Raw genomic sequence first — 16225 nt, forward strand, 5'->3', positions numbered from 1 at the left:
CATGTCGACCCTCTCTCTCCCTCCTCATGGTTTCCAGTGTATAAAGTCAATGAGCCGTCTGTTTACATACATGTTTGAGTTTATTTATGTGTGTGTATGTACTGTATGTATAAACTCTAGCAGCATCTCTAAACGCTTCAGTTTATCTAGACTAGATAACAAACCCTGAGTTTGTGTATACCTAGCTGTGTGTGTGTGTGTGTGAAGCGAGAGAGATAACAGAAAAACGAGAGCGTTCATGTCATTCGCTGGGACTTCCTGCATTGATTTTGGCAGTGTATTATTTTGGACTTGTTTGCATTTATCTAGTTTAAATCAAAGGTCACCAATAACACATTCAGTCAATTCTGATTTTTCATAACTAAGTCAAAGTGTATGACCTATACAGCTTTTTTCTGACATTTATAAAAAAAAAGATAAATAACATGTAAGTGGAGGTTGTCCATGCAACTCACTGTCTGGATTCTTACACCGTGTCTACGCTGGACATGACGCGACACGACAACGGTTTGTTCTTCATGGGTTTGTCGTGTCACGCCGCATCCAGTGTGGACAAAATTTACATTTTTTTTACTTTATTTTTAATTACTTAAATAGAACATGCATGTACAGTACAAAATTTTAAATTATAATGCGTTCTATTGTCTTTTATCGTATCGCGTCGTTCCGCGTCCGGTGTAGACACAGTGTTAGCACGTTGCTGTCCAGTTGTCAAGGGTTTGTAGCCTGTTGCTAAGGTGTTGCGAGCATGTTGCTGTGTGGTTGCTAAGATGTTTTGACTGGTTTTGTAGCACTTTCCTGTGCGGTTGTTAAAGGAACAGTTCACCCAAAAATGAAAATTCTGTCTTTATTCAATCCCCCCTAGGTTGTTCCAAATCTGTATTCATTTCTTTGTTCTGATAAACACAGAGAAAGATATTTAGAAGAGTGCTTGTAACCAAACAGTTCTTGGCCACCATTGACTACAATAATTGCTTTATAAATTTCTTTGTTCTGTTCACAAAATAAGATATTTTGAAGAATGTAGGAAAGCAAACAGTTCTGGGGCAATTTCGACTACCATTGTCATATTTCCTACTATGGTAGTCAATGTTTGGTTACAAGCATTCTTCCAAATATCTTTCTCTGAGTTCATCAGAACAAAGAAATGGATACAGATTTGTAATGATGACAGAATTTTCATTTTTAGGTAAACTTTCCCTTTAAGGTGTTGCATATAGTTTGAGTGGTTTTGGAGCATGTTGTTATGTGGTTGCTAAGATGTTCCAAGCAGCTTTGTAGCATGTTGCTATGCAGTTGCTAAGGTGTTTTGAGTAGGTTTGAAGCACGTTGCTATGCAGTTGCAAAGTTGTTCCGTATGGTGGTCGAGTGGTTTTGTAGCACGTTGCTGCAGTTTCAAGCATGTTGCTGTGGGGTTGCTAAGGTGTTCCGAGTGGTTTCTTAGCAACCACGTAGCAACATGCTAAGAGGTTCCAAGTAGTTTTGTAGCATGTTGCTGTGCAGTTGCTTATGCTTTCTAAATGGGTTTATACCATGTTGCTATGCGGTTGCTATGGTGTTCTGAATGGGTTTGAGTGGTTTTGTAGCACGTTTCTATGAAGTTGCTATGGTGTTCTGAGTAGGTTTGTAGCACGTTGCTATAGGCAGTTACTAAAGTTGTAGGTTGTCGCATACTGGCCAGAGTAAAATAAAAAAAGCATAATATTCTGCTCTGTAGATGAGGCTCGGTTCCTGCTGTAATACAAATCTATGGGATGTCCGACAACTTTAAAAAGTAATGTGATTCTAGTCCTCGATGGTTTGGAACTACAGTATTATTCATGTCTGTAGCACAAACCTGAGTTAAAAATGATCTCTGGAGTTACTTAAACTGTTCATTTTAACTCGTCACCCTTGCTTTTGCAGATATGAATTAAAAGCGAGCCACTTCAGTGAGGTTGGGCGTCGCTCCATGATCCAGATGAAGCTGGTGAAGTCCAGTGTTAAAGCTGGCACACAGAAGACTACTGGAATCACACGGAGCCAGAGACACCAAAGGGCCCGAACCGTCCAACGTTAATGTGGATAAACATTCTGCGGACAGAACGTGGAGAAAATACAAATCAATACAGGTAAATTAAATGACACCTTAAAGAAACAGTTGTCCGATTGCTTATTTCTTATGTCAAACAAACTTTAGACAGTATATTAGGAAGAGGAAGCCGGCCTATCTGTCTGAGTGCTACCTCTTGACCGTGCATATGTTTATGTATGCAAACATCAGTGTGTGTGTTACCTGCAGTGTTCTGATCCCATATTTTCACCGAGCTGTCGTATGACGATGACGCCACAAGGGCAGGACATCCGGAGCGTGGGGGCAAAAACACACAACACGCTGTGGTCTGCAGGTGTCCTCTGTATTCAGTCACCTTACAGCCCGGCTGCCGGAGGTCCCACAGCTACAAGCACACATATTCAGCCTTTAGTTTAATAACACACGTGCACAAATGTGTCCTGGCAACGTACCAGTCATACTTACAGTGGCTTCGCAACCCTGCCCGCCGAAACCGTTGCTGGTGGACAGCAGGTGGTAACAGTTAGGACTGATGTCACAGTGCGTCTGGATATACTGCTTCGCTGGAAACGTGTTAGTGACCTGCCAGGTCCGACTGTCCCACACCCTTAAAGAGACAGTACATATTAACACACAGACTTAACCACATGAAAAGGTACAGTAAATATCGAGGTGATATAATATTGTCTTTCTTTATGTTCATGTATTTTGGATATTTTAGTTTTCTCGTATTCATATTAAAAAGGCAACAACCCTTTAACCCTGGCTTGAGACTATCAATGCAATATCCCAATGAAAGGTCTTGTATAACAATTCTGTGACCATCCAACCTGGTAGTTTTGTCTTCTGAGGTTTGGACTATAGATGTGCTGTCTGGCACCCAGCATAAATGAGTCACCTGGAATACAGAGCGATAAGACACATTTATATTCAGGATTAAGAACAGTTCTGTACCAAGGACTTCTGGGTGAAGTGGTTTGTAAAGACTTTCTGACCAGGTTACGTGAGATGGTGTTTCTCTGCAGACATTTCCCTGACTCGATGTCCCAGAGGCACAAGGAGTTATCCCGAGACCCCGTGCACAGCTGTGAGCCATCTACAAACACAAATACATTACAGCATAAAAGCAAATCTGCTTCCTGCCTAAACCACTAAATTATGTTTGCGATCTTGTAAATCTCAATCTGAAATATAGACCACTTCGGAAGACGTAAACAACGTTGGTCCAGAAGAACATCCTGTTTCATTTTTTTTAACAGTACACAAACGTTTGAACAATATACAGTACAACCAACAGAACATTTATAACTGAATGTGAATGTTAAACAAATATCTTTAAAGGTGCCGTTCCCATGATGCCAGTTTTCAAACTTAGTTAGTTAGTGTGTAATGTTACTGTTACACTCTAAAAAATGCTGGGTTATTTTCAACCCAGCATTGGGTCAAAAAGGGACGAACCCAACCATTGGGTTAAATTAACCCAGCAAATGGTTTATATTTGACCCTACAATGGGTTAAAATAACCCAGCATAGGTTAATTTACAACCCAGTTGGGTTCGTCCCTTTTTGACCCAATGCTGGGTTGAAAATAACCCGGCTGGAGAGAGAACGGCTGGAATCGGACTACAGCCCTTTACTTCCCAGGTAAATGATGTCACTATTCTGAGTTTTTGAATAACTTCCGCCCAACGGAATACGACGAAGAAGGGGCGGGGCCTTCCTTAGAGAAGAGGAAGAGCCGCTGGAGTAGTGTTTGGTTCTCAGAGATTGTAAACATTTGACTGAGCTACGTGCTTAATTACTTTCACTTTAATTCATATCTGCAAAAACAAGGGTGACGAGTTAAAATGAACAGTTTAAGTAACTCCAGAGATCATTTTTAACTCAGGTTTGTGCTACAGACATGAATAATACTGTAGTTCCAAACCATCGAGGACTAGAATCACATTACTTTTTAAAGTTGTCGGACATCCCATAGATTCATCACAGTCCTACAGCTGGTAATAAGAATTCAGCTACACACATTCTAAGATAACCAACGGTCAAATAACAGCTTCCATGACTTAAACACCGGCTGTGAAGGCTGTTCTGTGTAATACACTGATATTGTGTGCGCATACCTCTAAAACACTTCTATGAAACGTCCTTTGAAGTCCTGCTTGCAAATGTCTCCTGGTCAATCTGCTTGTTCTATCATCCAACTTAGGTCCAATATAAAAAGGAAAAACTAACACTTCTGCTATTAGTGTTAATTAATATAACCGATCTGATGCCAATCGGTCCGGTGTCATTTCTCTCGCCATAGTAGGAAAAAATCACGTTTGCACATGCACTGGCAGAACTCCGTTACACTTCGATCGATCCGCATGTTTTTAACTGATGAAGTTGATGCCATTGTTACTGTAAGCCAAAGCTTATGAATACACGGGACCGACCAATCACAACAGCCTGAGAAGCGGAAGATCGCTGATATGGTATGGGTGGGACATCTTCAGACACCAATCACGACAGACTGGGTCAGCTTTACCAATCAGAGCGTTTCGGAAGGAGGGACTTTATAGAAACCGGGAAAAAGTCTGATTGTTTTGTGAGAAGAGGGACAGCGGTGAACAATAGACTTGAAATATGTGTATAAAGCGTTTTTTTTTTAACTAGAAACATGAACATCCATTGTTAAACACCCAAAAAACAATCAAAGCTTCAAAAACAGCCAAAGCACGGCACCTTTAAGATTTAATCATATATATATATATATATATATATACAGTATATATATATATATATATATACACATATATACATATACTGTATAAGCTTCCGGACCAGTGTTTACATCTTGCGAAGTGGGCTATAGAGCAGCCCCTAAATGCACTTGAGGTTAGTTTAGTTTACTAAAATGAAAACTTTGAAAACGTTTCTGTTCATTGAAATCAAATCAAATATAGGGCTAAATATTATTGCTAAAACTTAAACTAAACAAAAAATTTAAATGTTGCCTCAGAAATGAACTGAAATAAGTTTAAGGCACTATTATATAATTAATATAAATTACTATAATTAATTAATCTTATTTTGCAACATAAGAAATAAATAATAAAATGACAAAAGCATGTAACAAAATTACACATATGAACATAAAAAAAATCTTTAAATAAAAGCTCATTTGAACTAAAAACAAAACTATAATAACTCTCACACAAAATTTTTGTTTATGAATGACATTGTATTAGATGACACAATATTAAATCAAAGGGCATTGAATTGCACTTTTCAAGCACAATAGTTTAACAAAGTGTTTATTAGATTGTACATAATAAACTAATGAACCTTTTTGGGTTATGAGATTAGTGGAACATGTCCATGTTAATATGATGGACTACACCTGCTGTTATTCCGCTGGAACACCTGTGTGAACTTGAAGAGAAATTGCTTCATATCTACTAGAAGTTAAAAACACCTTTTCTTTATTTTTACTGTAAACCAGTTAACAATATTGCCGAGAAAAGGTCTGGCATCATTTGTTTACAGATTACTTTTTGCTTTGTTATCTTGTTAGCTACCACAATAAATAAAATTCATACATTTTTAGTCACTAATCAAAATGGAAGTTTTATCGCTTTTATTATGAATACATTTCTCTCTACATCTAGTTTATAAACCCTAAACACTGGCACAATTTGACGTTAGAACATAAAAATGTTAGATAGTACAGTCTGTCACTTCCGCCAATACAGATCAACGATTTTTATGACATCATTCAGCACTTCAGCTTCTCATTGGATTCCAAGCTGTGAGGTACTGCAACTAAACACCATAAACTATTTTAAACAGGGGAAGGATCCACTCGATAACTTCCCGTTTAAAAACACATTGAACAAAACTGTGTTTCAAGGCCCTTGCTGGGTCTTTAAAAGTGGCTGAAATGTGGCTACTGCAGGATTGTGGGAGTTTTTGGTGAGGTATTTGCTTACCTGGGCTGACTGCTATTCCATTAACTACCAGCTCATGGCCTGAGAACTCCTGGATGGCTTCTTGCTCTCGACCCAAATCCCACATCCGAACCGTTTTATCACGAGATGCGCTGAAGATCCAGGTTTTACCTCTAAAACTACATAACTACAAAAACAGAGAGATATGCTAATTGTTTCACCATGAATAACTCAAAAACATTATAACATCTTATAAATGGAAATGAATGTAGACAAATGCAGTTTTCATTACCTTAGTAACTTCTCTGCTGTGGCCTTGAAAGGATCTACACAGTTTCCCAGCTCTCCAGTCATACACAACAACATCCTTAACACAACAAGAAAGAGACATTTTTAAATCATTTTAAAATCGACATATTTCGCAATAAAATTAACATGTTATAATTCTTAGTGCGTGTTTAAATATAGGCGTAGAACTAAAGCACTGCCGTTCTACACCACATATCAACAAAAAAGAATAGTTTTTGTTTTAAAAAAACCTTGCCATTCACCATTTGGTAAGGCCATATTTATTTTAGTTTTAAAGTTTTATTAATATTTTAAATAAGCTTTTTATTATATTTTATATCTTTAGCTTCCATGTTAGTTTAATTTTGTTATGCATCAAATATTATTTTATAATTTTGCTATATGTTTAATTTATTTTTATTTCCAGTATTACTTTGGTCTTTATTTATTTACAGTTAAAAAATGTTGTGCTTCAACTTCAACCTATTTTAGTTTATTGCTAAGGTAAAATTTCTAATTCAACACATTTCTAAATCTAATTATGGGAATTTACTTTTAAATGGCTTACAGCTGTCTCAACAAAATAAACTGAAATATTTTAACACTTCGAGTGAATTACAAACAATCATGTCGACGCTGTTCAATGCCCCTCACCATGTCTTTGCCCCCTGACGCACAGAGGTCAGAGGTCAGGCTGATGACACAGTTGATAGAGTCAGTGTGGGCAGGCTCATACTGTACTACCTGGGGTACAGGCGCAGTTTCCGACCCCTCTTTGGTCCTGTCAAGGTGACAAAAACGTATTTCCATGTTATATGTCAAATTTACTGTATGCACATGCACCTCTTCTGTACATCACTTTTATAAACACTGCTCTTCTCACCTGTACAGGTCAGAGCGCCGACCCAACTTGCTTTGTAGTTTTCCCATGCTTGTAACAGGTGTGCTTTTCCGTGCACAAGCCTCATGAGAGGAAAACCTCAGTCTGTCTTACTCATCTCTCCATGCGCAGGCCCTCTTCTATCCTCTTTCAGGATCTGTGATAATCACACGCGCACTGTTTACTATAACATTTTGATGAAGACATCACCCCCCGGGCCCTGGCAACCTCACAGCGGAGCTTTCATCTGCTTACAACAGATGCTGGTGCTTTCTCTAGCATAAGCTGGTAAGCTGGTAGCCAGTTATGTATTGGGCTCAGTTATGTATGGACACAGCCTGTTTCTCAGAGATATAGGAAGGCAGAGCGACCTTAATCCTATTAAGTGCATTAGTAGTTCATCGCATTAGGTAACAGCTAGGATGCAACATGGCCAAACTGGCCAACTGTGCAATGGCACCAGTAAATACGCAATAAACATGGAAATGCACCAGTTTCGGACTGGCTGCAGGTATGTGTAGAAGAGGGCTGGCATCGGTTTGCAAATGCATCAAGTCTGGCAAGCTATGCAAGTGGGCAGTTTACCTATGCATCTTTACATAAACGAGATATACGTGATGTTTTGGTGAAAGCATCAAACGCAGTAACTACAGTATGGCACAAACGCTTACCTTTCTCATGCTTACAGCAGAAGAGCGCTCATCTGAACGTCCAGTTAGTACGCAACCGTTATTGTGAACCCCTCGCACGAGTGTGCACTAATGTAGAACATGTTAAAAAGTAAATGAAACGGGGTTTCTCACGCATCGTGATTCTTTTGGCTCTAAATCTTTCGCGGCTGCCTGCTAGCGGTTCATCTTGCGAGCGAGCGACGCTTTCTCTGTTACCAAGCCAGCACAGGTCACGTGACAGGACACGGGGCGGAGCGTTGTGGCGCACAGGTTTTCATTATGGAAGCAAATATACAGACAAGTTCTATGCTGAAATAAAGTAAAATAAGCAAATACAATTAAAAATATCTAGATAAAAAATATCAGTTACTACGAATTGCCACGTGACCGCACACGGGGCGGGGTTTCATGGGCTACAGGAGACGAACAATGAAGAAAATAAGTGGAATTGTAACTGTAAAAATGTGTTCTTTTTTGTTTAAGTAAAACATTAAATTAAAGAGTTTTTGAGAGTTATTTAAAACAATGACCATCATTTTTTATTTTATTTTATTTTATTATTTTGTGTTGTTTTGTTTTAATTTAATTTAATTTAATTTTTTTGTGTTGTGTTGTGTTGTGTTGTTTCGTTTTGTTTTGTTATTTTTTATTTTATTTTATTTTAACCAGGTCTAAGGTCTAAGTCCACACCAGCATTCAGGTCAAATTTGTATATTTGTATTATGGCTTCTCTTCTCTGCATTTCTTATCATCACAGTAATCCATTTGGTCAAGTATTTATTAATATTTCAGTTGTTTACTTTTTTGGTTATATTTAACAAGTCCAGTGTCAGTGATGATACTGGTTTGGTCAGAGACGCCCAGAGTGCTGCAGCTTTCTATGATCAGAAAGAGGCTTATGGGCTCTGCGGGTCACTTGACTGAAACAACAACAATGGTCTCTTTGTGATCCAAGCCTAACCAACACAATGATTGAGATGGTTTAATACATGTTTTTTTCTTATAAATAAGGACCAAAATTGGAGCTAACACAAAATATTCCACACTCTTCATCATAAACTGGCATTAGGCTTCAATCCAAGCGCATATCTGGGGTACGTACCGCTGTGATCAACTGAAGCTTATGATTAAACTAATGAACACAGTCTCACCGCCCATTCAAAGTTAATCTTTGAAGTGAGACCCGAAAATCATGATGGAAAAACTTTTCTTTACTTCTTCAATGTGTAAAGTGTGTGTGCTCTGAATGAACGAACGTACAATGAATAGAACAGAAGACTTCTCAAATTTAAGAAAGGTAAGCTTTTAACATTTGATTTGAAGCACATAAAAAAAAGGCAATCTGAAAAGGCCTGGGCATAGATAAACAATTGACATGCATCTGTTAAATGACCAAAATAACCCAAACACATCACACAGGGTTTCTGTGGGTGATTCTAAAGGGAATTTCATAGTGAATCAGCTCATGCAGTTCCCCTTTTCATGCTCTAAAACAACAGCATGATTGTAATTCCGCTGCTATATCTGTTATTCACATTATCTGGAGCTTTAAGACGGGATCTGTCCGAGGATGAGTTCACATTTCAGTCTGAATCTGTGAAGAAACATTTGGGATATTGAGTGAAACTTTGAATATTTAGGAGGTAAAGTTAAAAATGGGTGATGATAATGAAGATCTTATGGAATATCAACCTTTGCTTAAAGACATCCAAGAACCAAAACGACAAATAAAGGTATGACGTTAATATAAAAAAATTACATTATTAATAGGTACTTTTTTCTACAGGCTACTTGGAAAAACGAGAAAGACATTAATAAACATAAAAAATCATTTTATCATTTAATTTATGTATTTGCATTTTTGTTTGTTTTTACACATTATTAATATATACATACATTTTGCATACAAGTTTAAGATTTCACATAACACTGTAATTTTCTGCATTAAGACTTTATTACTTCCATATTTTTATATTCTGCGAACTGTGTATTTTACGGATGGTGTTCGATTATTTTTAGTGCTCGACTAGACTCCACTGTCCTTAGATCAAAGTCAAGCTCCTTTGTTCCCATTTGCCCACAGGTTCCAAGTAAGACTCTTGTTTTTGCTGTGTGGGCTGCTTGCATCGGTGGGACGTTTCAATATGGCTACAATTTATCTGTCATAAATGCACCTACCAAGGTAAGAAATGGGTACATTACCAAAGCTTGGCCCAAATTCTTGCTGTCTGGGTTTTTGATTATAATTTATATGTCACTGAATATACTGCTTTTGAGCTGTTGTGTTATTGCAGTTAACATGACTGTACATTCACATGAGGCCGAATTATATGCAGTACATGTACATGCGACCTAAACTGATAGTTAGGGTTTGAAAATTCTGTAATCATTTACTCACCCTGTTGTCATTTCAAACCTTTATGACTTTCTTCTGCAGAACACAAAAGAAGACGCTTTAAAAAGAAAGTTGGCAACTGAACAGCATTGGACCCCATTCACTTCTATTGTATGGACACAAAACCAATGCAAGTGAATGGGGGCCAGTTAACAACATTCTTCAAAATATCTTCTTTTGTGTTCTGCGGATGAAAGACCGTCATACAGGTTTGAAATGACAAGAAGGTGAGAAAATGATGACAAAATTGAGATGTTTTGGTGAACTACTGAACTACAGTTACTTCCTGTCATACATTTACATATTTGGCAGACGTTTGCGACTTACATTGCATTATACTGTACGTTTGTTGCTAAGCATGTGCAATCCCTGGGATCGAACCCATGACCTTGACGTTGCGAACGCCTTGCTCTAACCACTGAGCCACAAGAAAGAATGTCATGTGAATCTGGAGTTTGCTCTCTGACACACTTTTGCAAAACGTGGCTAAAAAGAAGTGACGACACACACGCACACACACTTCTTATTTTGCAACAATGCAAAATCGTGAAACACGCTGTTGAAATAAAGAAAAGTATTAGTCACCACAGAAAACTGAAATGGTAATATTATACCAAACCCATGTTCATTTTTACCACGGTAAAGCCACAATTCTACCATCGCTAACCTATATTTGTGTCCCTTCTAACAGGCCGTGCAAAACTTCATTAATCAGACATGGATGGAACGCTACAATACAGAAATATCTTCACAGCTTCTCACTTTCCTCTGGTCCACCATAGTGTCCATATTCCCTCTTGGTGGGCTTGTGGGAGCGTCTGTGGGCGGAACGCTGGCTATTCGATTTGGAAGGTGAATTGCTGCTTTTGAAGATTCTCACAGTGAAACTCTGTGTATAATGTGTTTTAGATTCAAGGATGTAGTCAAATAGCACGATTGTTTGTTTCAGGAAAGGGACACTAGTGTTCAACAACACCTTTGCACTACTGGCTGCCTTATTTATGGGGTTGAGTTATGCCACAAGCACTTTTGAACTGCTAATCATTGGCCGCTTTCTAGCGGGACTGAATGCAGGTATCTGAAGCTTTACACACAGATCAGATGATGTGGAACATGTTGTCATGCACATTGGGCCTTCTTCACGAAACACCAGCAGAATGAATTTGCGTGCAAACTGAATTCATACATTTGCATGCAAAATGTCCAGTTGAATCGAATGTCACAACTTCTGGCCTGCTTGTTGAACGATGCCGATCTTTACTCGATTCCTCTAACTTGATTTATTTGATTGACAGGTATAGGGATCTGTGTGCAGGCTCTGTATCTGGGTGAGATGGCACCCAGAGCTCTGCGTGGTGCCATGGCAATGGGAACGTCCATTTTTATCACCGGGGGGATCCTGACCGGACAAGTTATTGGCCTCAAGTGAGTAAAGTTAATAACATGACTTTTTGTGTCGTTTAGTATGCTGTTTTACATTTCAAGTATGATCATTTCCTTAGTTCTTCTTTAGGAGTTCTCATAACGACAATCACTGAAATTGCAAAGATAAAGAGATGTGGAGATCGATTTGTGTGTATTTGTGCGTGTTAGGGAGTTGTTAGGTGGAGAGGAGTACTGGCCCATCCTCCTGTCCACAACTTGTATTCCAGCCATCCTGCAGCTGTTGATTCTGCCCTGGTTCCCCGAGAGCCCTCGCTACCTTCTCATCGATCGTGGAGATGAACTAGCCTGCCGAAAGGGTACAGGATGATACTTTCATTGAATAATTGTTTTGTGCTATTGTAATGCTAACATGATACTGGTCAAAGTTTTGATAAAGATCATATTTAGCATTAGTGTTTAAATAAACATAATTCTGAAAATAAAGAAATACGGACACATGAGATGAATTAAACTGGAACCAGTGTAAAGATCAACACACGTTATTTTTATTATCAGCATGAAATTATTGTAATATGTATAAGGTCATTGAACCTTGATGATAAATATAATCACGAGAAACACATATTCCATCCGGTTTGTTTTAATGTTTAACTGGTACCGTGTGTAAAAGTTAAATGTACAAACATAAATGCGTAAATTATGAAGTCAGGTAAAAACAAACCAGAGTTAGATTTAGAAGAAAATTGCTGTTTAAAAAAATCATCCCAAATGATTTTTAATAGAAATATTCTCTATTCCTTAAAGAGACAGTTCACCCAAAAATAAAAATTCTGTCATCATTTATTCATCCTCGAGACCTTTGTTCTGATGAACAGAGAGAAAGATATTTGGAAGAATGCTTGTAAGCAAACAGTTCTTGGCCAACATTGACTACCATAGGAGAAATGACAATGGTAGTCAAAAGTGCCCCAGAACTGTTTGCTTTCCAACATTCTTCATAATATCTTGTGTTCAACAGAAAAAGGAACTGTACAAAGCAATTTTTCATATGGTTGTCAATGGTGACCAAGAACTGTTTGCTTACAAGCATTCTCCCAATTATCTTTCTCCGTGTTCATCAAAACAAACAAAAAAATGTTTACAGCAACTTGAGGGTGAGTAAATGAAGACAGAATTCTCATTTTTGGGTGAATTGTTCCTCTGACTCGGTTTCATCTGTGTTTTGCAGAACATGACTGTGTTGGCACGAAAGGTCATGAGTCACATTTAAACTCATGACTCCATTGACGTTTGTTATATCTCAGTTGCCCGTAATCACGAAATCAAAATGTTTAAAGACCGAAGCGCAAAATCTCATTGAAATGAGCACGCTTGAGCTAAAACCAATCCGCCAGGTCGAGCCAAACCACAGAAGCGAGAAAAAGAGAATCTCGTGAGTAAAAGAATGTTCTGCCCTTTTGCTCTTTCCTTCAGCTCTAATGTGGCTTCACGGAGCAGATAATTACCACGGCGAGCAAGAAGACATGGAGAGAGAGAGGGTCAGCGCGGCCGGTATGAAACCCAACAAGCCCTGGGAGCTTTTTACTGACGGCGGACTGCGCTGGCAACTACTGACTGTCATACTGCTGAACGGGTTCCAGCAGCTCAACGGCATTAACGCAGTGAGTGCACAACATTGTTGGTCTTATTGTACATCTCTGTTGTGGTATGTTACGCCATCACAGCTAGTGCATCGTGGCATTGTGCACACTACTGAAGAGCTTGTTTTGGAATATTGTGAACTACGAAGACCACTTACAGTGGACCCACAAAATATTTGGACATATGAATGTCATAGCATTAAATAAATAGTGATTTCCTGTACATATCATCTCCTATCCTGCACATTACAGTACACCTTGTACAAGGATAGCACATCTATTTATTCTGCACATTTTTTCTTAAATATTACTTTTGAAATTTTACATGTAAAACCCATAAAGCATTTTTTCAGGCTCTTATGTTTAGGTTCAGTAATTTCACTTGAATGGCAATGAAAGGGTTATAAGTAAGTACTTGAAATTAAGGATTTGAAGGATTTGAAGCGAATGATGAACATAACACATGCCAAGAGCGTTTGGTCAATATCACATCACATTTTTGACGTTTTGTCGACATACCTGTATTATATATATTCTAAAAACAATACCAGACACATTCTGTGTGTGTGCAAGCACACTTGGCAATAAAACTCTTTCTGATTCTGATTTTTTTTTTAAACAAGACAGCACAAATAAATGAGTAAAATCAAATAATAAAAAATCTAAACTGAAAAGTATGTCATCTTCACATCAACTATAGTTAAACGTTTTTGTAAATTTGGGCCAGCATCATTTGTTCATCTGTTGAATTATATTTTGTCATGGATGCAATGACATTAAGACTAACTTGTCTGAATGCTTTTACTGTACATTCAACTTAAGTCTTGACAGTCTATAGTTCTGTATCATCATAAGCTAAAATCTTTGATTTGTGATGTGTGCCATCAGGTATAATCTCATACATTTCTCAAAATTCTTATAATTTCTAGTGGGACTGCAGATGTGTCATTCTGTGAGCTATCTGTTCACATGTCAGTGATCTCTCTCTCTCTCTTCCAGATTTATTTCTACGCAGACTACGTGTTCACCCAGGCTGGCATTCCAGCAGACAAGATACCGTACGCTGCAGTAGGAACCGGAGCTTGTGAGTGTGTCACGGCATTGACCTGCGTGAGTCTGATTATCAGGACAGACTTTATGTTGTTTTATCGGTGTGCTACTAAGAATCCCATTAATACACACAGATCTTTAAAAAGGCGAAAGTGAGATAATGTGCAATGTCCGGCTGTGTTTCAGGGTCTTCTGATTGAGTCTCTGGGAAGGAGAGCTCTGATTATTGGTGGATATACTCTTATGAGCCTGTGGTGTGTTTGTTTAACCATAACGCTCACTTTCCAGGTAAACCTTTATCTGTAATCTTCAAAACTATACTACTATATCAAATCACATTACAAATATGTTCAACTACATTTTCTCAATTTTGTATTTCTGTACAATGTTTTTGCTTTAAACATTTTACTATTAGAAATGATCTATAAAATATTTGTTATGCTATATTTAGAATTTTTTTTAATCTTTTACAACCCAAAAATCTTTAGTGTGTGTTTAAATATTTGTATCATCTTATATGTGGATGTAACGTTACTTTGCTGCATCTCCCTCACAGGAGTCCAGCCCGTGGGTTCCTTATCTAAGCATGATCTGTGTCTTTATGTTTATCCTCAGTTTTGGCCTGGGACCAGGTACATGAATGAATGAACATACAGTATGTATAAAATGCAGGAAACATACCATAGTTTGATCAGAGTTGCATTATTGTGCTGTGTGTCACAGGCGGTGTGACAAACATTTTGACAACAGAGCTTTTTACACAAACGACTCGGCCCGCTGCGTACATGATCGGCGGCTCTGTCAACTGGACATCTTTCTTCTTCATTGGCATGGTCTTCCCGTTTATTGTGGTATATATGAACACCTCATTGTCTTTTCATGCAGACGTTGTGTACAGTCGCTATATGGTGAGTCTGTTCAGTTTTTAACTGTTCTTTCTCTGTTTTTTAGAATGGCCTACGGCAATACTGCTTTCTTGTTTTTCTGGTCATCTGTTGCTTGGTGGCCACATACATCTTCTTCGTGGTCCCTGAAACCAAGAACAAAACCTTCCTGGAGATTCAAAGCGAGTTTCAGTCGCAAGAGAGAAAGAAGCTTATTGCTGCCAATGGGACGGCAAATGGACATTTACTGTCCACATCGACATGAATCACACATAGGCATTTACAAAATATGTGCCAAATAAGTGAGCAGCAGATATTTGAAATAATGTTAATTATGGGGCTAATCTTCTATGGTACTGAGCTACCATAACGTATACTGTATTCTTCACAATTTCATGGTAATGTGAATTGTCATTGTCTGCATTGTCATTTATACACTCACAAAAACTGACCTAACACATCATGTGCCTTCAAAATGAAAACAGCCCTCTATAACAGAGAATCACATGATGAGTCTGTCTCACATCATGGCTTCAGAAAAAAAAATCATATTGCTTCATTACAGCAAAATACTATGCAGATGTACTATAGATATTGTAGTATGTGATACAAGCAGCTGGCTTGTATAACGGTACAGTACTGTATGTTGGTTTTTGTAATTATTTGGACTTTAAATTCTGTATATAGGATCCATGTTTTGTTAAGCAACAAAAAGTATGTTTAATAAAAGCAATGTGCATGAATTTGGCTCATTTTAATGTCTTTATTTTGAAAAAAGACAACTATCTTTTCCATGACAATAAAGGAAATATAAGCATGCCGCATAATCATTTTATTGTTTGTATTTACATTATGGGTGTTTTGAGCTTTAGATGTTTACAATATTTATTTAGGTTTACATTTTAGAATAATAGTAAACTCACCAAACTATGGAAAAACTCAAATGTAACTACAGAAATTATAATACTGTTTAAAACAGTCTTCAAAACCTTTTAATCTGAAAAGTCTACTACAGTATGTGTAAATGTCTGAAATTATTTTTGTTATAA

The 16225-nt window shown here is 37.8% G+C and overlaps 2 protein-coding genes across 3 annotated transcripts; one reads left to right on the forward strand and one right to left on the reverse strand.

The window, feature by feature from the left end:
• Positions 1-1900: 1900 nt before the first annotated feature.
• On the reverse strand, positions 1901-8887 carry wdr31 (WD repeat domain 31). The gene is made up of 10 exons (XM_057321769.1): positions 7822-8887; positions 7154-7307; positions 6925-7051; positions 6275-6349; positions 6025-6169; positions 3049-3149; positions 2884-2951; positions 2519-2660; positions 2276-2438; positions 1901-2073 (listed from the first exon to the last, which is right to left on the reverse strand). Exons 2-10 carry the CDS (start codon positions 7198-7200, stop codon positions 1913-1915), a joined length of 1029 nt encoding a protein of 342 aa, XP_057177752.1. The 5' UTR covers positions 7201-7307; positions 7822-8887; the 3' UTR covers positions 1901-1912.
• A 70-nt stretch (positions 8888-8957) lies between these two features.
• slc2a11b (solute carrier family 2 member 11b) lies at positions 8958-15992 on the forward strand. 2 transcript variants are annotated; one of them, XM_057321757.1, is made up of 12 exons: positions 8958-9118; positions 9905-10003; positions 10908-11068; positions 11166-11290; positions 11512-11641; positions 11810-11958; positions 13076-13263; positions 14242-14352; positions 14479-14580; positions 14849-14924; positions 15016-15143; positions 15244-15992. In XM_057321757.1, the coding sequence occupies exons 1-12, from the start codon at positions 9068-9070 to the stop codon at positions 15439-15441; spliced, it is 1518 nt and encodes a 505-aa protein (XP_057177740.1). In that variant the 5' UTR covers positions 8958-9067; the 3' UTR covers positions 15442-15992. The 2 variants fall into 2 exon arrangements, with proteins under 2 accessions (XP_057177740.1, XP_057177733.1); XM_057321750.1 differs by lacking the exon at positions 8958-9118 and adding an exon at positions 9179-9554.
• The last annotated feature ends 233 nt before the right edge of the window (positions 15993-16225 follow it).

This window comes from Triplophysa rosa, linkage group LG2, assembly GCF_024868665.1.
Source record: "Triplophysa rosa linkage group LG2, Trosa_1v2, whole genome shotgun sequence".
Taxonomy (NCBI): Eukaryota; Metazoa; Chordata; class Actinopteri; order Cypriniformes; family Nemacheilidae; genus Triplophysa; species Triplophysa rosa.